At 41.6% G+C, this 24,615-nt stretch overlaps 3 protein-coding genes across 5 annotated transcripts; 2 read left to right on the top strand and 1 right to left on the bottom strand.

Moving 5' to 3' along the window:
* Positions 1-371: 371 nt before the first annotated feature.
* mrm3a (mitochondrial rRNA methyltransferase 3a) lies at positions 372-2,594 on the bottom strand. Its single transcript, XM_034097225.1, has 4 exons — positions 2,157-2,594; positions 1,442-1,686; positions 1,195-1,356; positions 372-1,089 (listed from the first exon to the last, which is right to left on the bottom strand). Exons 1-4 carry the CDS (start codon positions 2,528-2,530, stop codon positions 542-544), a joined length of 1,329 nt encoding a protein of 442 aa, XP_033953116.1. The 5' UTR covers positions 2,531-2,594; the 3' UTR covers positions 372-541.
* Positions 2,595-3,025: 431 nt separating this feature from the next.
* glod4 (glyoxalase domain containing 4) lies at positions 3,026-5,770 on the top strand. Its single transcript, XM_034097410.1, has 9 exons — positions 3,026-3,156; positions 3,380-3,429; positions 3,531-3,651; positions 3,750-3,894; positions 4,350-4,486; positions 4,575-4,661; positions 4,756-4,869; positions 4,961-5,047; positions 5,158-5,770. Exons 1-9 carry the CDS (start codon positions 3,067-3,069, stop codon positions 5,221-5,223), a joined length of 897 nt encoding a protein of 298 aa, XP_033953301.1. The 5' UTR covers positions 3,026-3,066; the 3' UTR covers positions 5,224-5,770.
* Positions 5,771-6,426: 656 nt separating this feature from the next.
* Positions 6,427-24,549, top strand: LOC117457103 (bridge-like lipid transfer protein family member 2). 3 transcript variants are annotated; one of them, XM_034096977.2, is made up of 40 exons: positions 6,427-6,532; positions 7,083-7,212; positions 7,372-7,498; positions 7,682-7,731; positions 7,867-8,008; positions 8,092-8,210; positions 8,321-8,381; positions 8,453-8,636; positions 9,545-9,668; positions 9,781-9,905; positions 9,988-10,055; positions 10,154-10,290; positions 10,530-10,684; positions 11,093-11,286; positions 11,407-11,707; positions 12,315-12,520; positions 12,599-13,649; positions 13,778-13,969; positions 14,351-14,553; positions 14,738-14,856; positions 14,953-15,176; positions 15,604-15,794; positions 15,972-16,071; positions 16,548-16,747; positions 16,832-17,126; positions 17,209-17,366; positions 17,887-18,093; positions 18,408-18,510; positions 18,798-18,980; positions 19,521-19,642; positions 19,716-19,871; positions 19,956-20,077; positions 20,155-20,335; positions 20,939-21,025; positions 21,504-21,614; positions 21,696-21,831; positions 22,123-22,247; positions 22,335-22,436; positions 22,837-22,971; positions 23,285-24,549. In XM_034096977.2, exons 2-40 carry the CDS (start codon positions 7,142-7,144, stop codon positions 23,468-23,470), a joined length of 6,753 nt encoding a protein of 2,250 aa, XP_033952868.1. In that variant the 5' UTR covers positions 6,427-6,532; positions 7,083-7,141; the 3' UTR covers positions 23,471-24,549. The 3 variants fall into 3 exon arrangements, with proteins under 3 accessions (XP_033952868.1, XP_033952870.1, XP_033952869.1); XM_034096979.2 differs by having other exon boundaries at positions 7,080-7,212; positions 10,566-10,684; XM_034096978.1 differs by having other exon boundaries at positions 7,080-7,212.
* The last annotated feature ends 66 nt before the right edge of the window (positions 24,550-24,615 follow it).

Here is a 24,615-nt window from a genome sequence, read left to right as displayed (position 1 = left end):
CAAGTGCTTCTATCTATATAAGGGTCGGAGGTGAAAGAAAAGGGTGGGGTACTCGTTTGAGTTTTTTTTTTAGGAAGACCAGGAGTCAATAACTTTTTCTATGCCAATCTTTATTTTAGCCAAAAAGTTTCTTATTGTGAATGAAACATGGCTTTTCTTGTCTATAGTAGTACACTGCACATATTTTTAGTTTAAGAAGGTAATTTGAGGGTTATGAGAATTTCAACTTCCTTTCATTTTACATACAAAATTATCAAGATGAGAATTTACAGATCATTATGTTGGAAAAATAAATCCCAGTCAAAAATAACGTGAACAATTATCACAGTTAACTAAAATAAATGTGACAAAGAAACTCATGACACATAATATTCATTGCATACAAAATTCCGTTTTTTATTAGCAGGACAAGATGTAAAATTAGATCAGTCAACTCAGTCTGTAGTAACAAGGACAAATTGACACCAGATGTAACACACTGATATTTAGAGCGGTCATGAAAACTGCTGCTGAGCTTTAGATGTTGGTTCCTTCCAAGTGCCTAGGTGAGTTTTAACAGCTGTTTCCTGGCTTCAAACAAAAGGATACTGGCAGCCATGGCTGAATTCAAGCTGTCCATATCCGGAGCGACAGGAATAAAGAGCCTGTGACCGGAAGTTTTCTCAGCCAGCTGTACTGCATCTACACTCAGACCATGTGTCTCTCCGCCTATCACAAGAGCAGTGGGACTCTGAGCCCAGCTCTCATGGTACAGCTTTGAGTCCACTGTGGGAAGTAATTGTGCCCCCTCCTCACAATCTGAGTCCGTGTCAGAATCGTATTCCTCATAGCGCACGTTGTTGCGGTTAGACCTCGTGCTGACCCATCCATAGTCTCCTGCTTTGAGCTTCTTGTGGGACACGTTAACTTGTAAATCCTTTATTTCTTCACTTCTGTCAGTGCCGCAGCTGCTGTCAGCCACATGCACAATCACAGATTTCGGGAGGTGCTTCTCCATATCATCCCAGCTCAAGCTCTGGTAGATGGGAAGGCGGAAATGGGCGCCCATTGCTGCACGCAGAACCTTAGGCTCCCAAGCATCAACACAACCTGGTGGTGGAAAAATGTAACAGACTTTAAAAACACAACTTAAGAAGAAAAGCCATTATCAAAGGGTGTAGTTCACCTGTATGAATGTTTACTTAATAAGAATACCTTTGGTGAGGAGGACATCATGGCAGCCAGCAGCAGCAGCACATCGCAACATAGTGCCAAGGTTACCAGGGTCTCGGATGTTGTCGCATATCAAGGACAATGGCACCGAGTCACTTTTGTTAGCAAAGTTCAACCGTAACGGGTCTGGACGAGCAAATATTGCTGCAGAAGAAAAAGTAAAAAAGTCAGAAACGGCTCATTGTACCTGTGCTTCATTATGAAACGAGTCTTAATATGTGACACTCACCAATAACCCCTTGTGGGGCCACAACGTCAGACCATATCTTGATGTCCTCAAATTTGACCTTGACCAACGTGGCCCTTTTCAGCTTGTCTAATGGGAGCTCTCGGAGACGGTCTGCGGTACTGAAGAACACCATATGTGGGTTGGCTCCAGCATTCAGGGCATCACAGATCAGACGCCTGCCCTCCAGGAGGATTTTACCTTGGTGCTCCCGAAACGTCCTGGAACGAGTGATGCTAACTAACTTCCTGAAGGAGGTTCAAGGGGAGATGGAGAGACAAGGATCAATCACAGTTAGTGTGAATATGAGTTATTGTCAACATTAATACCATTTGGGAAACGGACTTCAAAACGGACTTATGTTACACCTTAATCTGAGACTGAAAAAGAAAATAAAGTAATATGATTAAACAAAAAGAACCTTTAGCTGTAATGCCAGTATTGTTAATTGCAGTGGTGGAAAGTAAGTTACTCTATGTTAAGCAAAATACACAATATCTCTAGGCCTACGTATAGTCTAGTAACATAATATAATTCTGATATTAGATAAAACAATATCTAAAAAGCAGTTTTGCAAATAAGTACTTCTACTTTAATTTATATTTTTACTTGAGTTGGATTTTAAATGATGGACCTCAACAGAGGGTTTTTTACACAGTAAATATTGCTTATTTCAGTAAAGTAAAATATCTGAATAATTCATTATTGTAAAACTTACCCCAGTCTTTTATCTCCAGGGAAAGCCCTCTCGAAGCGCAGTCCATCAATGTGATCCTTTGTACCTGTAACATGGGCATGTGTTGTAGTCGCCTGCACATTACTCCTCGCTTTAACAAAATCTTCTTCAGGATGCTTTATTGCAGCTTTGACTTTTTGCCCCTTCTCCCGATGGACGTCTCGTCCTGCTGGCTGAGGCCGAGGCTTGATGACTTTATCCGCCTCGTTTTCAGGGAACAACACTCGGACTGGGTTCCTCCTCAGTCCACGTACATACCGCTTGGTTTCCACAATAACACCACTTCCCCTTGAGTGTAGAAAAACGTTTCGCTCAATGGAAACAAGACATATCATGCTTCTCATGTAGGCAGCCATGTTTGCCCCGTGTCTTCTTCTCTTGTTTCACAGAACGTTGCACTAACACAAGCTCTGTCGCCTATCGCCTCGGTCTGGAGTGAAGGCAATACTACATGTAATCTTCATCTAGTGCCTCAGTTCGAGTTAAAATATACCCTGTGTAGCTAACACACACACTTTACATGTTTTTGAATGTTGTATCTTGTATTCTTATATTTTAATTTCCTATTTTGGAGTGTCAAAGTTGTTGTTGATGTTGTTGTTTTTGTTCAGCATATGAATGAGTTTGGCCATTAACCGTAATTATGGGGTGGGGGCAAACGTATTGTATATCTATTATTTGTATTAAATACAAATTATATTATTGATACAATAATCATTATATTATATGATTAACAAAAGTATTAAACATAAATGTCTAAAGACTTTAATGCTGTTTTATCACTTATATTTACTTTTCGCTCATCGATGTCAGAATAATCGATCATCAAGGATGACTAATCGTTCCCTGAATCTCGATCGGCACTACAGAAGACATCCTCCTGTCACTAAACATGGCTTTGAGGCGAGCGCTGCATTTTGTTTTCAAAGTTGGTGACAGGGCCAAAACTGCCACGTTTTATCGAGATGTTCTGGGCATGAAGGTACTCTTTTTGAGGTTCATTTTATAGCCATTCATTGTCATTGATTAACTTTTGTGTTGTACAACGTCTGTAGCTAGCTAATTCCTCTTCTGTCACATGAGTGAATCCCAGCTAGACTCCATTATATACATATGAAGTGTATATAAAACCACTTATAGAGCATATTTGGTACAACCAGAGTCTTTTTAATAAACGTGTTCTCATACTTATTATTCCATTTCAGATTTTACGTCATGAAGAGTTTGAGGAAGGCTGCAAAGCAACGTGTAATGGGTAGATATGACACCTTTGAATTTACACAGCTGTATAACACAAACGTATAGAGCTGTTATTGTCCTTATACCGACGTCTCCTCTCCCCCTGTGTCTATACAGTCCCTACGATGGCAAATGGAGCAAGACAATGGTGGGCTTTGGTCCAGAAGATGACCATTTTGTTGCTGAACTGACATACAATTATGGGGTGGGAGAGTATCAACTTGGCAATGACTTCCTGGTGGGTGAGAGTTCATCTTCCAAACTTACAGCACCATGTCATGTTTTACTGGGTACGACAGTCTTCTAAAAGGATATTGACACATATGTTTACTTCAGGGACTCACTTTGCAGTCGAGCCAGGCTGTACGCAATGCTAAACGCCTGGGATGGCCTCTCACTGAGGTGGGAGAGGCTCTGTATCTGACCCAGGCCCCCGGAGGGTATCCATTCTACCTTGTGGACAAAGAGCAGCCTTCTAGTGGTGAGTGTCACATGTCTGCATGTTGACAAGGAGTCATCCCTGCAGTTTATCCAGCGTTTAAAACAGTCCAATTTTGCATTTCTGTCACAGATTCACAAATGCAAAGCATTATACGATGTATGTATAGCAAAACTCATTCCTTTTTATTTTACTGGTAAAACTAATTAAACTAATCCAAATATATGTTCTATTTTATTGAGTAAATAATTAATTGATTAATTAATAAACAATAACATTGAATGAACAAATTATAATTATCTGCAGGTGCAAATACTTTAAAAAAAAATTGAAATACAGATAAACAATTGCTTTGTATTGAAGCCTCTAGTCTATAGTATGTTATAATATGTCATTTTTCACTGTCATTATTTCCTAATGTGATTTCTATGCAAACGACCCATATTAAAAACGAAGTCCTTCATGCAGTACTTAGCAGCAGGCGCATTTGTTCTAAGACCCCGTGCAGAAGGTTTGTCTTGGAGTATCAGACCTCCAGAAATCAACCCACTACTGGACTAAGCTCTTGGGAATGAAAGTTCTGGAAAATAATGAGGAAAAGAAAACTGTGCTGATTGGATTTTCAGACAGTCAAGTGAGTCAAGTATTTCATAAATGTTTTTTGAGTTTATGAATTAGAACATTTCTTTTACTCAGACTTTTTATTTTGTATTTTGATGCAGTGTAAACTGGAGCTTCATGATAACAGTGGGGCAGTGGATCATGGAACTGCTTTTGGAAGGATAGCATTTTCATGCCCACGTGAACAAGTACAATATTATTTAATGGATACATTCTTGGCTGTTAATAACATTAAAAACAATCATATCTTTTATCATAAATCATTTTTATTACATTCCACAGCTGCCTGGCCTTGAAGCCTTGATGAAAAAGGAAAATCAGAAGATTCTCACTCCCTTAGTCAGCCTAGACACTCCTGGAAAGGCCACAGTAGAAGTGGTCATTTTGGCCGACCCAGTAAGTGCATTAAAAATATAGCGCTGTAATTAAAGTGAAATTAGACTCTGTTATAAATTAAAAAAACTTAACTGGACAATTTTTGTTTTAGGATGGTCATGAGATTTGCTTTGTGGGTGATGAAGCTTTTAGCCAACTGTCTATGGTGGACCCCAAAGGAAATGAATTGCTTGATAAGGTTGGTGTTACTCAAGTATTAAACTCTCTTTAATATGATTGAATATGCACCATGTGTTTGATATTCACTATGTCTGTTTTATTTCAACTTTTAATCTTGTTTTTTTTCAGGCTATGGCCGAAGATAAAAGTGATGAGTGGTTTGCCAAACACAACAAACAGAAAGCTGCGGCATGAGATGAAGAGGTTTTGCACCACCCATTTCTCAACAGTTCATATAATGATAAGATGCTTTAAAATGCACATGTGGTGTAAATCTCCTTGTTATGACAACTCAATTATCCTAAGGCTGGCAGTATGAAATACATTTTCACCTGGAAGCATGCCATATGGCACAGTTGCATTGGCAGCACTTTGTGAAAGGACCACTTGTTCATTATGATGGACATTTTTCCATATAATGTTTCTATCAATAAGGAAGAGATAGGGGCAATGTTAGGATCCTGTCGACCCTCCATAAAACCATTGTATAATACTATTAGGCTGCAAGATTCCTGTGCATAAGTTGGATGGATAAAACATTGTCATCTAGAACAAATCTACAGTGCAATCAAAACACAAGTTTCAATGATAAATATTAACATGATGTAATAAAATATCCTTATTGTTGCTATTTGAATGGTGTCATGTTGTAGCATGTTGTAGCAATAGTTCAGTCATTTGTTAAAATTACTTATGTGTAAAGATTCATCATGTTGAAATAAATGTTGTCTCTTTAACTTTTCACCTTCGTAAAATAGTTTGATTAGGACTGTGGGGTGTTGGAAGAAATATGTAAGTGTTTCTCTTGATTGATATAGGCTACCACAGCATAGAAGCACAAATCAAAACAACAAATCAAAGTCCTCATTCATAATGTTAAATAAAAAAGCATTGGCATCAATATATTTAAAGTGCATATAGTAAAAGTACTTGGGCAAAATGGGCAATTTCAGAATTATATATTACAATACTTTTTTATAATAATGCATTAATGTGTGTTTCATTTTAATGTTGCTCATGGTAAAGGTGGGTCTGAATTAAAAATGAACTTTCTCTGTGTAGCTGTAGCCATTGACGGTGTTGATTTATTTTTGTGATAATCTAAATGAGCTTAAATACATGTAGTAGAGTAAAGAATACAATATTTGCCTCTACATGTTAAAATAAGTATAATGGAAAAGCAGTAGGCTACCTTCAAAATGGACTAAACGTTAGACTCCACGACTGTGTGTTTGTTTTATGTGTGTATGTGTGTATGCATTTGTGTGGGTGTGACATATAAAAAAATAGGTGACCTTTTTGTTTGAATGCATAAGTTAAAGATTAATATTTGCATACACAGTTTTTTGTTGGCGGTGCTCCAGCCACTGTAGTGCCAGTTCTGGGCTGCAGGTCAGATGAAGTGCCAGCTGAGCAGGGCGGAGCACAGTGTTGACTGAGCACAGAGTTACTGTCAGATGAAAGGGCTCTTTGCAGCGAAACACAATGCTGTGAATATGTCAGGGTAAGTCATCTTTATACTTAACTGGAGCCTGCGAAAGCAACATAAATCTACACTAGTTACCATAAACAATGCCAAGTTGTGTAGCAGTCTAGCAGCTGTGCTAGCAAAGTTAGCTGTAGCGTTAGCTTGTTAGCACAGAATTGCTGCTGATTTTTGGATGACGCGGCGACAATCATCTTTAACTATTTCATGACTGACTAATTTGGGCTAACTATGCTACCCTTAACGAGCCAATGTTCTGCCACTGATTGGTAGTAAACAATGACTTAGTTTATGCGACATGTTTTAACACTGTTAGTGACTGAGCAGGTGATACAGTTTAGCTACATATTCTGTTTGTGACTGCACTTGTTAACTAGCCTTGTTAGCATTGTGATGCTAGCTGTTAGCTGAAACAAACAGAACCAACGTTTATTAATTCTCACAGCAGAGGTTGCTTAGCCTGTTGCAGTGATGGACAAGTTATTGATTGTCGTTTTATAGCAACCCGTCAGGCCCACCTGAGTGTGAGGTGTGTTGAACTGAAGTGCATCTCTTCCTCTGACAGCAGCTGATAGAGGAGCAGCCAGACCCATGACCGAGATTTGGGTGTGAACAACTTGGGACACCATGTCTCTCTTGCTGATATCCTTCCTGTTAATTCTTCTGCTTGGGATTTTGTTGTTATGTTTCATTTTCAGGTAAGAAGTAATTTAATTCCTACAGTATATGTGATTGCTAATGATACTCTGTAGGCAACATTCAGTTTACCCCAGATAGGTCCTGTCCTTGGTTTTCATAGTTTTCTTTACACATTTTTACGAAATCAATGATTTTGTGCTCTTGTCTTTTGCTCCTAGGTGGCTCGTATGCACCCTGGCTGTGCGATTCTTCCAGACAGCCCTGAATGCTGATCTAAAGATCAAATCAGTCGGGCTGTTTTCTGTCCAAGGAGTTAGTATCCAGTTTCACCCCCAGCATACTCTGGTAAGACACACTGTGTTTACATGACATTTATGTAGTGAGCTCATTGGAGGCCACTATTCCCATTTCAGGAGTAACAGTTTGACCCGGTAATGGCCAGTAAACCTTTTTTGTTTATAAACTGTCAAAAATTATATCAAACGTACTTTTTGACTTCACCATAAAAAGGGATTATCTTTTTGACAGGAAATTGACAGAATATGGATTTCAAGTAAACTTCTCAACCAGGATTTGCCGTAAGTTGTCACATTTCTTTGTCAGTTGGATAGTTAGAGATAAAATCTATCGGCAAATCAGTAAAATATTTGAATCCTTTTATATATGAAAATACCGTGGTTATTTGCAACAGCTAGTGCATGTTTGTGTTGCAGGAGGTACCTGGCGTTGTGTGTTGGCGAAACCAGAGTTAGGTTTGACTTGCAAGCACCACTCAGATCTACGGTAACGAAGAGCCATGGGAAAAAGTCTGGGAAGTTTTCCGTCAGCCCCACAACGCTACGCTTTCTGTCACAAGTATGGAGCCTCACAGTATCTCAATCTTTAAATAGACTTATTTGTAGACATTATCTTACCCCTTCTTATCTATCTATTTTCAGCTACTGTCGTTCCACATCAGCTCGATCAATGTGATGGTCCTGAACCTAGCACTGTCAGAGTCTCTATGGCACATGACAGTTACAGGCATCACCTTGTTACTTGACCACCAAAGTAAAAGGTGATGCACTCTATCATTTCTGTCTGCTATTGGTCTGATTTTACTATTACATTTAATAGAAATATACGGATGATGCTACAATTTCATTAACGTTTTAACTTTCATATCAGGTTGGCGTGGGACTTCTCAGTTGGACAGCTAAGCAGTAAAGTGCTTAAAAGCAGTCAGTTGGTAAGTTTTTGTAATTTCTCTGAGATGGACACTTGGGATTGAATGTGTGACTAACATGCTCTCCACTGTAGGATATATGTTTGGCTGAAGTGGCCCTGAGCCTGCTGCTGTCTGGAGAGGTGAGCCTACCGGAGATGAAGCCAGGCGGTCTGTCCCTGAATGTGAGGACACTGATCGCAGAGCTGCATGAAGGACTATTTCTCAGCCAACTCCTGCTGCCCTCGTCTCCCAAAAAGAGCATTCAGGATGCATCTGGTGAGCAATCGCATGCCTAATCCCTGAAATGTCAAAAGCATTATTAAAATAAAGTGACAAACTTGCTATAGCAATGACCAATCAATCTTGGGATGTTCAGCTCACATCTTGCTGGTTGATTGCAGGAGTGCATGTCAACATTTATAACAAGTATATAAATGTAGTCCAACTGTTGGCTGTATTTTTTTCTTTATTGCCTAATATAATCCTCTGTACTTGCACTTACAACAAGTACAGCATACGTTAACCATGACAACACTAAGGGTTATTTCCACTGACTTACATCAGAAAGCTTCTGCTTATTCTAAAATGTCTGGATGTCTACTGCAGTCTGTGATATTTTTAGCAGTTCTGCTAACCGCCAAGAAAACGAGGACAAGGTCATGTCGTACAACAACCTACTTTATTAACCTCTGTGGTTGTTGAAATCTCTACATGCTCAGGGGAAAAGATAACGTTTAACCTCCTCGATCAAATGAAGTGTAGGTTATGCTGTCATTTTAAAAATGGAGAAGAGGTTGGTAAAAATGATGTCAGGTATTTAGAATAACATTTACATGTGTTATTGCATTTATTTTAATTCAATTTGATATATCTGCAGGTCTTTTGGGACATTATTAACTACATGAGAAATTAAGAAATGCATTGTTAATAAAGTAGCATAGACATTGTTAAGGTTGATAGTGTTGCCTGAATGTGACATATTAGCTCACTCAGGTTATCTGATATACAGCACACACAAAAACAAGTTGAAAGAAAAATCAGACAAAGGATTTATATCAAATGGAAATGTGATAGTATTTGTTTTTTCAATTGTCAAATAGATTGTTTAGCTGTAGCACTTTCAACATCTTTGATAGAATCGTACATAATATTTAGATTATAATATTACTAATATTTCCTTTCAGAGTGTGAAAACATTGAGTTTATCCAGACTGAGGCGGTGGAATGGTTTCATGGGCTGGTTCCCCAAAAAGTCGATGTGGAATTTGATAATACAAATGTAACTCTGTCCATGCACAGCCAGAAAAGGTGAGTAAACATGTTAACAACGACTGAATTTAAATGTTGTTTTGCACCATTTGATTCCATATTGAATGACCTTCTGATTTTAACATCATACCTTGTTTTCTTGTCTGCACAGACACCTGAACTGGACTCTGAAGTCTCTAAAAGTCTGCTATGGACGTGACGATGAACAGCTTCATCTTAAAAGCTTCACTCCAGAGCTGAGCTTTCCTCAGAGCAGAATGGAGCTCGTTCTAGAGGGTGAGTGGACGGACGCAATGCAGAGAGACGCGAATGAATTAAAGAAAGCAATAATAACACATCCCCTGTTTTTCACTGGCAGATGGACTTCTCCTCTCACAAAGTAGGCAAAGAATCCTGTGTGTGAACACGCTGAAGACAGTCCTGCAGGTGAGGAAGATACTTGAAGGTCACAACACAAAGCTTCTGAAACCTATGACTCATATTTGACATTATTTTGACTGTCTCTTGTGTTTTCCTACATTTAGGTTACATCAGTGGACATCTCAGGGTCGTTCACTGTCAATACTTGCATCATCCACTACCGTCACCAGGAGTTCTCCCATTGGCTAAATCTATTTCCATGGGAACAGCTTATCCACAGGAAGGCAGCACATAGAAAAAGGCAAGTCTCAAAAGGAAAACGGAAGGGTTAGATTGCTGAATGGCAATTAATATTCATGTTGGGGTTGAACTATGACGATATCTTTTCTGGAGTGATTGGATCTGTGTTCAAGGTCACCCACTGCAGTGACGATAACATACAATATCATCTAATACCCTTTTTACTGTCTTCTCTTCCCTATCCATGTGTGTTTGCGCTCATTCTGTATTGTTGTTCCATGACGTCGTTGTGTTGTGTAGTCCATTAGATTATTTGCCCACCCTCCTTTTCCTCAGGCGCCTCCCTCACTTAGATGCCCCTGTGATGATCACCTCCTCCGTATCCAACGTCAACGTGTCAGTTCAGCTGGGAGACACCACGCCTTTTGCTCTCGGGTTTCTCTCTGTCAGTGCAGGTACTGTAGGTCTTTCACATGCTGCACACATGCACATTCACACACAGGGAGGCAGGTGAACATCCTAAGATGTTATTGCTACAGAGCAGAATGAGTGTATGGTGCGTTGAAGTTTAACCCCACTTCATGTTATGACTTTACATCATCATTCTTACCTCACATTTCTGTTCAATAAATCTTTCTGCTTTGTATTCTGCAGGCAACTTTTGTGTCAATCTCTGCCAAACTAGATTAGATTACATCTTTTATTAAAGTGCCCTTTTAAACGTTACACATTAACTTGAGTTTTTTATAACCCAGTTGCATTTAGTTTTTGGAAAACAAATGAAATCTTTATACTGCAGCCACTTTAAATGTACTTTCTGAAAAAAAAAAATGTATGATGACATGTGTGTCCTGTGTCCATAGAACTGCGGCATCTTCTTGACATTAAAGTTGACTACGAGAGCACAGAGTCCCAGAATGTGCACCGACGTGCCTCACTGTCCCTGGACAACTTCTGGTGGAGGGTGGGTCAGGGGTCTCATATCCAACAAGCACCCCACCCTCCTGGGAAACATGTGTGGGGAGAAGCACTAATTCTAGACACACTTAGTCTCCAGGTAGGTACACACAAATATAAGAAATACTCTTCTCGGATATACAATGGTTTTTGTTGAGTAAGTGAGTTAACCAGAGGATGAATTGGCATACTCAAGTTTGTTATGACCTCATCCCTTCAGGGGAGTTTAATTCGGCCCCACATGGAGTCGAGCAGCCAGTGTCCGAGTTTGAGCGTGGAGTCCAGCCTGAAGGGGCTTCAGGTGGAGCTCTCGGAGACCTGTGCTCTGTGTCTGTCTCGCCTGCTGTCCCTCATCTGTGTTCCTCGTGACGTGGTCTCTCCGCTGCCAGATGTGACCTCACCGCTGCCAGATGTGACCTCAGTGTCTCCCTCCAGTGGCCACACTGTCCAACCACATCTGCTCTTTAAACTTGACTATTGTCTGGAGGACGTTAATGTGTTCACACTATCCAATCTAGCAGGTATGTTATTTCAGATTATGTATGAATGTTGTAGGCTTTGTTTCATAATTCACTATATGTGACATACAGTTTAACCGTTAGCATATATTTAGGTGTGCCTCTTAGTTGTTTGACAGAAAATACATGTCCTAATTGCTGTTTTCATTTACATTTTTCTCAAGTAAGCATTGCTGTTGTCTAAAGGGACTTAACGTCCCAAATAGATGTCATTTATGTGGAGCCAGCACGATTATAGAAATATACATTTTAATCGGCAGCTGTTTTTGATAATTATGAGGCCATTTTTTGTTCGTTTGTCCAACAAATACATCTCTATGAAGACTTAACCTTGGGTTTAAAGGAATTTGTATTCTCACATTTTTACCATTTTATGGCAATAAATAGGTCAGGAAATATTTTTTGTGAAAATAATAGTCAATTTCCAGTTGGCCAAAAGTATTGGAGCAATACACTTTAGGGCTAGAACAAAAGTAAGTTGCTATCTTCTTACAAATGCCCTTTGGCCTTAATTATGTTGAGTTAAAGACCACTGCTTATACAAAGTACTCTGCTCCTCAGTTGATCATCATGTTTGATTATCATTGTTTATTTCATGTGTTCTCTTCAGGAGCTGTGTCTCTGCGAATGGACACTGTCAGAGTGCAGAGCTCTGCAGACAGCTCCTCGGTGTCTCTTCAGGGTGTTAGCCTGTCAGCGATCAAAGCACTCACAGAGAACATAGAGTCGTGTAGCCCCTCCTCCCAAACCCCCAGCCCCGTGCTCAAACTCACCAAGATAGCCTTTTCTTACTGCATCACCACCCACACCTTACAGGTAATCACATCTCCTTCAGTTGTATTTGTCTTGAATGATGGAATATCTGTGTCAATATTCATATTATATCTTAATCAGGTTCAATGTGAAGAGGAGCTCTCCGTGGAATGGACGCCACCTGACCACATGGTCTTATATCAGCACCTGAGTGAAGCTCAGGCTTGTTGGCTTATGCTTTGCGGAGAGAGAGGAGAGGACAGTCCAGTCGAAACCACAGAAAGTGAAATCCTGCCGGGTCAGAGCAGAGCGCTGTGTGTGCGCATTGCACTGGGCTGCACTCGATTGACAGCCCATGTTAGTGAACACAACTACATCCTCCTGCACACAGAAGCCCTCACAGTGTCCAAACACACAGACTCCATGCACATACGCTCTCCGTCCGTCATCTTCAACTTTGATGGCCACAACATCGTCACCTTTAAGGGTCTGTCTGTGGACATACACTCGGAGCTTCCTGAGATGTGGCTGCACAGAGAAACCTTCCCCTTCCTCGAAACTCCTCACAACTGTGTCGGGGTCCTCACTTGCCCCTCTATGACTGTGGAGTTCCCTTACCAGTACGACTTCTCAAACACCTTTGACATGGCCATCAGCGTGCAGAAGTGGCTGAAGACCCTGCATCGCTCCGCAAGCCAAGCCCCCGCCGCCCCCCGCCTGCCTCCCGACCTCGTGTTCAAAATCAGCCAGTTCTCCTTCGTCTTCCTGGACGATATCTTTGAAATCAAGCTGCGAGACAACTACGAGCTGCTGAAGGATGAGAGTAAGGAAAGTGCCAAGCGTCTTCAGCTTCTGGATAAGAAGGTGGCAGATTTGCGCAAGCAGCATGGAGAGCTTCTCCCTGCCAGGAAGATCGAAGAGCTGTACAGCTCACTGGAGAAAAAGCACATCGAGATCTACATCCAGCGCTCACGCCGCCTCTACGCAAACACGCCCATGAGGAAGTCTCTGCTGACCTGGACTGTGTCCGACCTGGAGTTGGTATTCCTGGCTGATCAGTCTCTGCACGGGCCGGAGAAGGTGAGAGAGCAGCTCAGGGATATCGACAGGATCAGCCCCTTCCCCAGAGACGGACTCTCTCTGGTGGTCCAGTGGTGCCGTGCTATCAAGTTCAAACTGGCTGCATTTTTGGGTAAGTTCATACAACAGTGATTTGCAGATTAGAGACCGGATTTAGATGAGACTAAAGTGGAAATGACCGTCCTACCGGTTTTACTACAAAAAGTATTTACTGTGATTTCTCTCTTTCTGCCGTGTCAGTGAGAATCCGGGATTACCCTCGCTACCTGTTTGAGATCCGGGACTGGGAGCTGTCGGGGCGTCTCATTGGGACGGAGCAGGATGGACAGACCAGGGCTCATCGCAAAGAGACCGTCCCACTCGGTTCGCCATGGGGAGACGTGACGGTCCACAGGAATATGCCACCACTGAAGTTCTACTATGATTTAAAATGTGAGTTACAGGAATGATGCTGTCAACGTGTTATCCTACCATCATTATTTTAAGTCTTTTTTTTCATGAGTTTCCATCAGGTATACCATCTTGTAATTCTGCCTGCCCAGTCACAGCTTTTGTATACAGTAACTATTTATGTGTCCAAACAGAAGTTAAAAGCAGAAGTAAGGGGGCAAACGGCGAAAGGAACAATGCCTATAGTTAATGATAAATGTTGGATGTCCATATTACCGAAGGAAGGATAACGTTTCCTTTAGAGGCATATAACTATTTACATAATTTTAGCTCCAGTTGTGCAGTCCTACTGTTGGCTAATGGGAAGAATACTCTTCAGACACTGTACCTTAATTTCTCTTTCTGATCATCTTTTTCTTACAGCAAACATCTCTCTGTACACCATTGTGTGGGGGCCATGCTGGGACCCTGCCTGGACTCTGATTGGCCAGTCCGTCGACCTGCTGACCAAACCCACTGTGGATCCCTCACCTCCTGTGGCCTGGTGGGACAAAAGTCGCCTCCTTCTGCACGGGCGCTGGGTTATGGACATCGACCAGGCCAACCTTCATCAGCTGGCTACAGAGGTAAAACAGTTTACAGCTTACAAATGAAATTGTTGTGAATATCAAATCTATCACTTAATTCATTTGGAATGTGTACACTCAGTGTGTCACAGTATGTTTCAGTTTGTTGGGGTAAGCAAGCCATGTTGTGGTAAATAATATGAATCACTTTATCTAATATAAAGATGAATCTTGATTCTTGCAGGACCCTTACAACACCACAGAAAACCTGCACTGGGAGTGGAATACACTGAACTTTGACTGGAACCCGGGCCAGTTTGTCTATAAAGGAGATTTAGATGTTAATGTCAGAACAGCATCAAAGTAAGTAGAGGCATCAAAAAGAGAAATGTAATGCAACTTTAAGCTGTATTTGTCAATGATTGTTAAGTAATATAAATGCTGTTTTCTCCACACTAGGTATGATGATATCTGTTTCCTACACCTGCCCAACCTGTTTATGACCCTTGACCTCCAATGGCTTTGCCATGGCAACCCCCATGACCACCATGCTGTGATGCTCTGCTGTGCGGAGAACGTTGCAGACGTGACTTCAGGACAACCTCATGACTCCTACAGAGCCTTTCGCTCCGAGAACCTCAACTTCTCCATCACCATGGACCTGAACCAGCACTGTGGCACAGGTACCTGCAACTCTGATCGATATTCTATATACAAAAGCCCACTGTGCTGGAAAACTAGCATCATAGAAATGTAGAACCTCCTCTCTATCCCCATACGAACCAAGCTCCGAACCTGGGGGGACAGAGCCTTCTCCATCGCTGCCCCCACCCTCTGGAACTCCCTTCCACAACACATCAGAGACTGCACCGACCCCCCCACTTTCAAAACACTGACCACAACACACCTCTTCAGACTGGCTTTTAATTTGTGAATTATGCTGTGTTGCTGTTTTAATATTTATTTATTTTTTATTTCTATTCTTTATTCTATTTTATCATGTTTTATAAAACCACTGTAAAGCGTCTTTGAGCACCTATTGAAATCAAATATATTATTATTATTATTATTATTATTTAGCTAGATAACTATATTCACTTTCTTTTGTAGAACCCTCCCAGCCGAGAATGCTGTTGTACAGCAGCACTCTGCGCTGGATGCAGAACTTTTGGGCCACATGGACGGGTGTATCTCGACCAATCTGTAGAGGCAAGCTCTTCCACAGCCTCAGGCCTATCCGCAAGAAGCTGGGTCAGCACTACAAACAGATGTCCTACACAGCTGCCTTCCCACAACTACAAGTAAGGGTTTTTCTAGGCTGTTGTCCAGCAACAGTCCACTTGAGATATGCTCTGTGTTTACCATTTGTAGTCACACAGGACAGTAGTAACTTTGATTTTGTACACATTGTTGAATCTATTTCTTTACACCTAATATCTTCCATGTGTGCACATTTCAACATGTTATCTGTCCTCCAGGTGCATTACTGGGCCTCCTTTGCCCAGCAGAGAGGAATCCAAGTGGAGTGCAACAAGGGACACGTCTTCACCCGAGGGGCACAGAGACTTATTCCACAGGGTACAGGCGTCTGCATGATACAGTTTTAAAAAACAAACAATAATTCACACACACAGATTGGGGCTGTAACTGTTTGTGTATTTGTGCTGACTGTCATGGTAGAAGGGGTTACGGTCCAGTGCACACAGCCGTCGTGTTTGTCTTTAAGACTGTTCAGCTGTGTAGCCCAGTTTCAAACATTTGTTGTAAACATAATGAAAAAGTAATGTAGAAAATGACATTACTTTGATCAAGGAGTTAAAATATTTACATTACATTTTTAACTGAGTAAATTGTTATCTGAAACCTAGCTTTTTAACACTGCTAAGGCGCATTGAACAACATGACCCGCATGCAAAAAGCAACCGCCAATTAAAATGACTTATTGTCAAACCTTTACGTTTATAGCCTCTTGTGAGTGTAATGCAGAAAACAAACAAATGTGAATGGACTTGTTTTTTAAGGGTTTTTATTATGTGTTTTTATTTTTCCTTCAGCTGGCACAGTGATGAGGAGGCTGATCTCGGAGTGGAATGTGACTCAGATGGTTAGTGAGCTGTCTCAGGTGACGGTTCACCTAATGGCCTCCACCTGGGACGAGACAGCGGACCACCAGATGAACGCTCAGGTGAAGAAGACCCACCTGGTCAGCCTGTCCTCCCTGAGCTACCAGAGACAGAGCAACCGCATGGAAGAGGTAAAAGCCCAACGAGAGCTGTAGTACCTGTCGTTCTTCACTGTCGAGGAGTTCATAATCACACAATTTAAATATGTCTTACAGGAGGTGAACCAGAAGGACGAGACGAATGCCTCGTACACTCACAAACTGCGCCTGGTAGACCTGCGTGCGTCCTGGACCACCACCAACAGGAACATCGCCTTTGGGCTGTACGACGGTTATAAAAAGGCGTCTGTGTTGAAGAGAAACCTCTCCACTGAAGCTTTGACGGGCCTGAGGATCGACACTCAGCTGCAGACCAAAAAGCTCAAACGCTCTCCTTCCAACTACTCTCCCACCACAGCCCCCACCACACCAGTGATGCCCACCGTCAGAGCAGAAAAAAGTCAAAATGAAGGTGAGGAAGTAGCTTCAATAAGAAAGACATCAGTCAAGTCTTTTTATAACCACTAAACGATTTTATTTTCCGCTTTTTGCAGGAACATCGATGCTCCAGAAACTAATCGAGGAAACAGACAAGTTTGTGGTGTTTTCAGAGGAGGATTCTGGCGTCAGCGACCAGCTGTGTGGCATTGCAGCCTGTCAGACCGACGATGTATATAACCGCAACTGGTTTATCGAACTGGTTAACTGTCAGGTAAATGCCTTTCTGCTGCAGGACCATTTCATCAGAAACAGGTTGATTGCCAGATACATTGACACAATTTGACTTGGTGTTGTGGTGCATACATAAACATACCTACAAATGAAACCAAGATTAAAAACACAGACAGAGAACTATGTTAAGAAAACTATAATAATGTTAAAAACATTAAGAAATATAGCAGTATTTACATTGGTTGAAATTGTAGAAATAGAATTGGAATAAAAGATGTGCAGTAATGAAAAAGAAGATATTGTGTGCATTAATGTAATGCATAGAGTCTAGGATGTGGCTGAGGTACAGTGTCAGTCAGTCCCTACCTAATGTCATCATAGCAGGGTTGTATGTTTCCATGTTCAAATTCACAAATAGTGGCTGTTAAATTCTACACCAAGATAAAGCCCTATCAAAACAACAATATTGTGTTCTCTCTTTCTTGAACGTTTTCTATTTGTTGTTTATTGAAATGCTGGACGATTTGCCCCAACGTTTCATTCTCCTCCGCTCTCCTCAGATGATGCTGCGGGGCACAGAGACGGCAGGCTGCGTGTTGGTGTCAGCAGCGAAGGCTCAGCTGCTTCAGTGTGAGCACGACCCATCCTGGTACAACGACACCCTGAAGCAGAAAACCACCTGGACCTGTCTGCTGGATGGCATGCAGTACTTTGCCACCATGGAGCCCAACCCATCTGAGCAAGAGGACCGACAGCTGTGGCTGGAGGTAAGCAACATTCATAATCCTTTTCATGTGACATATTCGCTTGGCCTACTCATGTTTTACTTTATCTACTTCTGTTTCGGTGGAACACTTAATGAGGTTACATTGCCTTTTAACTGTTTATTAACCATTGATAAAAAAGTGTTCAATTAGTTAGTATGGCAAGTTTCTGTGTTATGCCATGATTAAAGATGAATAGCATGTTAAGCTAGTTTGAATACCAACTAATCAACTTCGACATCACAACCAAAGCGATATAGTAACTTATTGGCGTGGAGTGTTGTTCTGCTCTGATTTGCTTTGTGTGTTGTGTTTAGGTGAAGAACATAGAAGAGCACCGGCAGCGTAACCTGGACTCGGTGCTGGAGCTGATGGAGAGTGGCCAGGCTGTGGGAGGAATGGTTAGCACCATTACAGCAGGTACATGAAATATCAAATGCAGGATCGTCCTTCCTCACCACATGGAATAAATAGGCATCTTCGGACCAAGAGAATCCGAAATCCTCTATTAGTCCCACAGCGGGGACATTTAAAGTGTTATGGCAAAAAGTGGCATAGCAGGTAAAGAATAAGGCATAATCGAGGAAATATTCAAAAGAATTATGAATAAGCTAACTTATTAAGTATAGAGGGGAAAAGCAAACGTTAGTTGCACTAGAATAAAAATAAAGGCAAATGGTGATTCATGGTCATTTTTCTGTCTGCAGACTGGAACCAGCCGGCCCAGGTGAACGAGGCTCAGCAGGTCCAGCGGATCATCTCGCGCTGTAGCTGCCGGATGCACTACATCAGCTACAGTCACGACATCAACCCTGAGGTGGCCACACAGATCAAGCCCCCAGAGCTGAGGAATAACCACGAGAAGGAGGACCTGCTGAAGAAACAGGCCGGTATGTCTGGCCACTGTTTACTGTTCATCCAACACCTGCAAGGAATAATGCATTAGAGTTCTTGTCAAGATTCAAGGCTTTATTGTCATGTTCAAGGTTGTGTCTTCCTAGTCGAATGTACTTATTGTAAGTCGCTTTGGATAAAAGCGTCAGCTAAATGCAATGTAATGTAATGTAATGTGCACATTAGCTACAGTGTAGATATGGCAATGAAACACTTAGATCACAGGCTCCTCCAACAGTGCAACATGACTATATATAGGACATGGAACAAATAAAACAGATCAAATAGTGCAAGAGAATGTTTTGAAATGTGCAAGTAAATACAAATAAAATAGAAATAGTGCAAGAAGAGTCTATATACAAGTAAATGGAATACGATATATTAGATAAATCTTTTGCAGGATGAAAACAGATGAATGTTTATGGATGTTCTTTTAAAAAAAGGGCATTTTACTGCTTTTATACTTATTACAATAAAGAAGGTTTTTACTCAGTCACCAAATATGACATATGTGCTTTATTATGTGGATTTAACAGGAGCTGTGGACACCTTCACGCTCATTCACCACGATCTAGAGATATCCACTAACCCTGTTCAGTACGCTATGATCCTGGACATCGTCAACAACCTGCTGCTGCACGTGGAGCCCAGGCGCAAGGTAGGCCGGAGCATCAGATGAAAGTACCTTTCCTTGTGCTTGGCGATGCTTATTCTTTATGTTTCACCTGCAGGAACACAGTGAGAAGAAGCAGCGTGTGCGCTTTCAGCTGGAGATCTCCAGTAACCCTGAGGAGCAGCGCAGCAGCATCCTGCACCTCCAGGAGGCCGTCAGGCAGCACCTCGCTCTGATCAGACGCCTGGAGAAACAGATCTACTCCAACATCAGGGTGAGGCATCAGGCTCGTGGGTGCTCAACTGTTATATAAAAGTATGAGTTTACATTTAAAAAAACTGATGATGTTGTGTTGCAGGCACAAACTGAGGAACTGAGCGGCGACGAGCTGATGGAGATCAACACGAGACTGCAGAACCAGCTGAACCAGGAGAAGAACGACATGCAGATGAAGAGTGAAGAGCTCAACATTCTCATCAGGTCTCACATCAGCACTCATTCACATCGAGAAAATATTGCACAAATGACTGAATTAATATATTTCTTTTTTATTTCAGGTGTTTTAAGGACTTTCAGCTGCAGAGGGCAAACAAGCTGGAGCTGCGTAAGCCCCCGGAGGATGTGAGCGTGGTCAGGAGGACAGAGATCTGCTTTGCCCAGGCCCGCTGGTGTCTGACCGAAGAAGACGGCCAGCTTGGCATCGCTGAGTTAGAGCTGCAGAGATTTATGTACAGTAAGGTGAGCGGTGGTTATTATATAGGAACACTTCTTATCTTCCACAGTGCTGACAACTTTCCTGACATCTTACTACATGATCTGTCCACTCCAGAGTTTCATAGTCCCACGGCAGATTTATTTCCAACTACTTTGATAACAAAGGTTTTCATGCAAAGGTTCTGTGTTCCGCCACTCATACATGTAGATGTGCTGCTTTTCTCTGTTTAATATCTTAAACTGTATGTCTTGGGTTTTGAACTAACAGTGGAAGACTTTGTGAAACTGGGTTGGACATTTTTTTGTACTTTTTAAAAAACGTTTTATAGACCAAAACATTAATTTAATAATCTAACAAAAAATCTCCATATTAATCAATAATGGAACAATGTGTGAGTTGCAACCCTAGTCTCTCAAATCTTCTTTTATTACACGTGACCGACTGTAACCCTTATTTACACTTTATTCAACATTCTGTATTCCCCGAAACATACTAGGATAATAGGAATATATAACATGTCCCATTCAACCAGTGTATCACATGTTATCTTACTGCTGACATCACATATTTCACTTATCGCTGCTGGATGGTAGTCGTTGATAACTGTGAATACTTTGTTCCCACAGCTGAACAAGTCTGACGACACAGCCGAGCATCTCTTGGAGTTAGGCTGGTTCACAATGAACAACCTGCTGCCCAATGCATCTTACAAGGTACGTTTCACTCATTATTCAGACATTGTTTAAACCTAAATTGTGCAACAAAATGTAATCAAATCCACGACAAACATCCTTTTTAAGCTGACTATTCTCGAGAGACGTTTTCAACATGTATTTCCCAAAGATCTGTGATATTTATTGACTCTGCCTGGTTTCCTCTGTGCAGCGTGTGAGGGTATGTACAGCTCGAACAGTGACTCAACGTCTGTGTAAATCCATCCTGTTTGTCCAGTTGGGATCACTCAGTGACTCTTCAGAATGTCATACTCATCGTTGCATGTGCACTCAACAGTTCATTGATGCATGTGAGGCGAGGTCTCAAGCCGGTTCACTTGACCCAGTGCTGTCGCCCATTCTGTGTTCATACCATTAATAATATGTGCTCTCATTTAGAGTTGGATTTTCTCCTTGCACCAGAGCTTGATTTTGTGCGATCACCGAGGATGAATTGAACTCCTTTTTCTTTTTTTAGGTTGTAATCCGTCCGCAGAGCACATGCCAGTCAGCACGGCAGTTTGCTTTGCGTATCTTCAGTAAAGTGCGCCCCCCTGTGGGAGGAATCTCTGTTAAGGAGCACTTTGAGGTGACGGACATCACATCTACACGCAACCACATTCACTAGAAATGTTTGGATTGTGATTAATGGAAGTGTTTCTATCATCAGGTGAACGTGGTGCCTCTCACCATCCAGCTGATGTACCAATTCTTCAAAAGGATGATGGGCTTCTTCTTCCCAGGACGAAATGTTGAGGAGGAGGAGGTCACTGATGAGGAAGACAAGTTCAGATTGGTCACTACAGGTGAGGTGTTGTCGCTCAGGACGCTAAGTAACTCAGTCTACTCTCTGTGGGATCACCAGGCGGAAATCTATACCAACAAACGGATCAATAGTAGTTTCCATTTTCACCGTCGGATGTGCACTTGGTATCAAATAGCCCATTACTGTGTTATATCATCGCTCTGAGCTATTAAAAGGCTCTGTCACGACGGATATGACCTTGAGGTGTGTGTGAGAGACTTGCTGGGAGTCTAAGGTGTAGGGTGCAGAGTCCCCCAGGGGCCACAGTGCTGACGCCCTCTCTGTGTCACAGGTATCGCTGTCAAGTCCCGGCAGTCATCAGAGGACACCATGGGTGCTATGGGCCCCAGCAAAGGTGTCACCCAGGGGCTGAACCGCACCGCGGGGGTCCGGCGGTCCTTCAGGAAACCTCCAGAGGTAAACGGTGTTCTGATTGTCTGTGCCTGTATGTCACTAGTAAGAAAATAAGGACATGTGATTTAAGTCTTTGTTTCCTCCCACCAGCATCCTGTTGATGACATTGAGAAGATGAAGGAGCGAGCGGCTATGAACAACTCCTTCATCTACATCAAGATTCCACAAGTGCCCCTCTGTGTCAGCTATAAGGTGGGATTTCTGTGCATTGACTGACATGTTTTATTAATTTCCTTTTAGATAAAGAACTTGTAGAGGAATATAACTGAAGAGGATTTGTCTGTTATATTAAAACACCTCAGGTCTTTCATAAAAGATCTCTAATTGTGAAAAATGATCATCACTTTAACTTTGACATTTTGGATTATGCCGTGTTGACAGGCGTTAGAATAGATTACATGTTTTATTAATCACCTCCTTTACAAATATTGAAGTGATGTAAAGACATTTGGTGGAGACAGAAACATGACCCAAATAAATACAAATGTCGCTCTGGCTGGATATATAAGTATGCAAAAAGGTTTGTCATATCATCGTCATGTTTTTCAGATATTGAACTAATGCTACATATATAAACATCCCCATTCTTTAGGGAGAGAAGAGCAGTGTGGACTGGAAGGACCTGAACCTGGTTCTGCCCTGTTTGGAGTACCATAACAACACCTGGACCTGGCTCGACTTTGCCATGGCTGTGAAGAGGGACAGCCGGAAAGCTCTTGTAGCACAGGTACAGAAGAACATTTATGACTTTGACTCCTTATCATATGCTCACAACTTGAAACCTTCAAGGTAAAATAGTGTGTTAATTAGGATAATACCACCAAAATGTGCCCTTTTTAAAACTGTTAAAAAACTATATTTTGTTAGATTTCTCTCTACTATTTAAATGCTTAAATCCTTTTCTGTGGACAGTGTGATGTGAACCATTTAAATGTATTTGCCATTACTAAGATTGACTAGGGTCAGAAGTAACCTTCATTTGCCATGCCATTGATAAGTTCTGTGTTTATAAACTGTTATTTGTCCTTCGCTCTGCTCAGATGATAAAGGAGAAGCTGCGTCTGAAGCCGGCCTCAGGCTCAGACCAGCGGGGGAAGGCGTCCGAGGGGAAGTCGGACAACAGCATGCAGCAGCAGGAGGAAGACGATAAGGCTCGGCTCCTCATCGGCCTCAGCTCCGCAGACAAGAGCTCCGGCAAGAAGAGCATCTTCAGTCGGCGTAAGTGACAAACATCGTGCAGCTCGACTGGAACGTCCACGCAGCAGCTTCCACGCGCCCTCGGTGAGAGGATCAGGGACAAACTGAATATCAGTCTGGCTTTGTGTATCACAATGAAAAAGGGAGATGGTCGAGCATTTCGTTTATGGGGATAACTTACTGTGTCATGAGCCTGCTGAACATTAATCTTATTTGAAAAACATACTCCAGATGTGTCTCAGATCTGAATTTGTGGCAAACACCCCTGCAGGGAACTCAAAACAGCTCCAGTATTAACCAGGGCGCCATTTTGACCAAATATATATTATTTTCTTGTTTATTTACGTGCCATTCAAAATTCTCTCTGCATTTCATACACACAATGATGACCACTTGCATTGAATGTAGCGGGGATATTTTCAGTGTGTAGCGAGCACTTCACTGTCTCCTCTGCTTCTATAAATGTTAGACTGAGAGCACCTTTTCCTGCTGGCTCAGGAACACTGTGCGTCTGCTCCAATAACTCACCCAACTGAAAGCACCTTCATCGCTGTCTGCTGCAAGAAAATATATTTGATTTTGAAATTCCATAAATGAATATATTATATCCCTATATGTTTTATCGATTACATATATTGTAAAAGGCTGCATGAGTGTCTCTGACAGGAAGGCCTTTTACCCACAAATGACCACAAAAGATTTTATATTTTACCTTAAATGACTGTGTGCATCCTCAGCTAGCTGTTTTACTGTACCTCACCCCTGTGCAATATATCAAGAACAGAGCAGCAAAATCATGTTTATGTGTTGTGTAATGTCGCACTTGGTTTGATGGTATTGTGGAAAATATATATTATGTTGCAGCTAATGCAGAGTGTATGTTTTGTAATTTTATTACTAAAGCACCTTTTTATGCAAAGTATTTTGATATTTTTGTAACCACGGTTGTCTTCTGTTTAATTACTTGTATAACTGTGCTGCTAAGCCTGTCACATTTCTATTAAAAATAATTACAAACGCATCATATCACAAAAGCAGATGTATTCACATTTCTATCAGCTCTGTGGCTTTTTGTTTATCCGTCAATAAAAAGTGTTACATTCTCTCAGTTGTGTTTGGGTTTTTGTGCAGTATAGAAAAATTAAAGGGGGGGGGGGGGGGCAGGCCTGTGCGT

This window comes from Pseudochaenichthys georgianus, chromosome 13, assembly GCF_902827115.2.
Source record: "Pseudochaenichthys georgianus chromosome 13, fPseGeo1.2, whole genome shotgun sequence".
Taxonomy (NCBI): domain Eukaryota; kingdom Metazoa; phylum Chordata; class Actinopteri; order Perciformes; family Channichthyidae; genus Pseudochaenichthys; species Pseudochaenichthys georgianus.
The sequence above is the reverse complement of the archived record's forward strand: the minus strand, read 5'-3'. Positions and strand labels throughout refer to the sequence as shown.

What these genes read in the sequence shown, in the direction of transcription:
- mrm3a (XM_034097225.1), bottom strand. Translation starts at nt 2,530, where the DNA reads ATGGCTGCCTACATGAGAAGCATGATATGTCTTGTTTCCATTGAGCGA. An exon ending in CCTGGAGATAAAAGACTGGG is followed by an intron (nt 1,687 to 2,156) that starts GTAAGTTTTACA and finishes AACCTCCTTCAG; the next exon opens with GAAGTTAGTTAGCATCACTC. An exon ending in GGCCCCACAAGGGGTTATTG is followed by an intron (nt 1,357 to 1,441) that starts GTGAGTGTCACA and finishes TTTCTTCTGCAG; the next exon opens with CAATATTTGCTCGTCCAGAC.
- glod4 (XM_034097410.1), top strand. Translation starts at nt 3,067, where the DNA reads ATGGCTTTGAGGCGAGCGCTGCATTTTGTTTTCAAAGTTGGTGACAGG. An exon ending in GAGATGTTCTGGGCATGAAG is followed by an intron (nt 3,157 to 3,379) that starts GTACTCTTTTTG and finishes ATTCCATTTCAG; the next exon opens with ATTTTACGTCATGAAGAGTT. An exon ending in AACTTGGCAATGACTTCCTG is followed by an intron (nt 3,652 to 3,749) that starts GTGGGTGAGAGT and finishes TGTTTACTTCAG; the next exon opens with GGACTCACTTTGCAGTCGAG.
- LOC117457103 (XM_034096977.2), top strand. Translation starts at nt 7,142, where the DNA reads ATGTCTCTCTTGCTGATATCCTTCCTGTTAATTCTTCTGCTTGGGATT. An exon ending in TCACCACCCACACCTTACAG is followed by an intron (nt 12,521 to 12,598) that starts GTAATCACATCT and finishes TATCTTAATCAG; the next exon opens with GTTCAATGTGAAGAGGAGCT. An exon ending in GAGCTCAACATTCTCATCAG is followed by an intron (nt 20,078 to 20,154) that starts GTCTCACATCAG and finishes TTTTTATTTCAG; the next exon opens with GTGTTTTAAGGACTTTCAGC.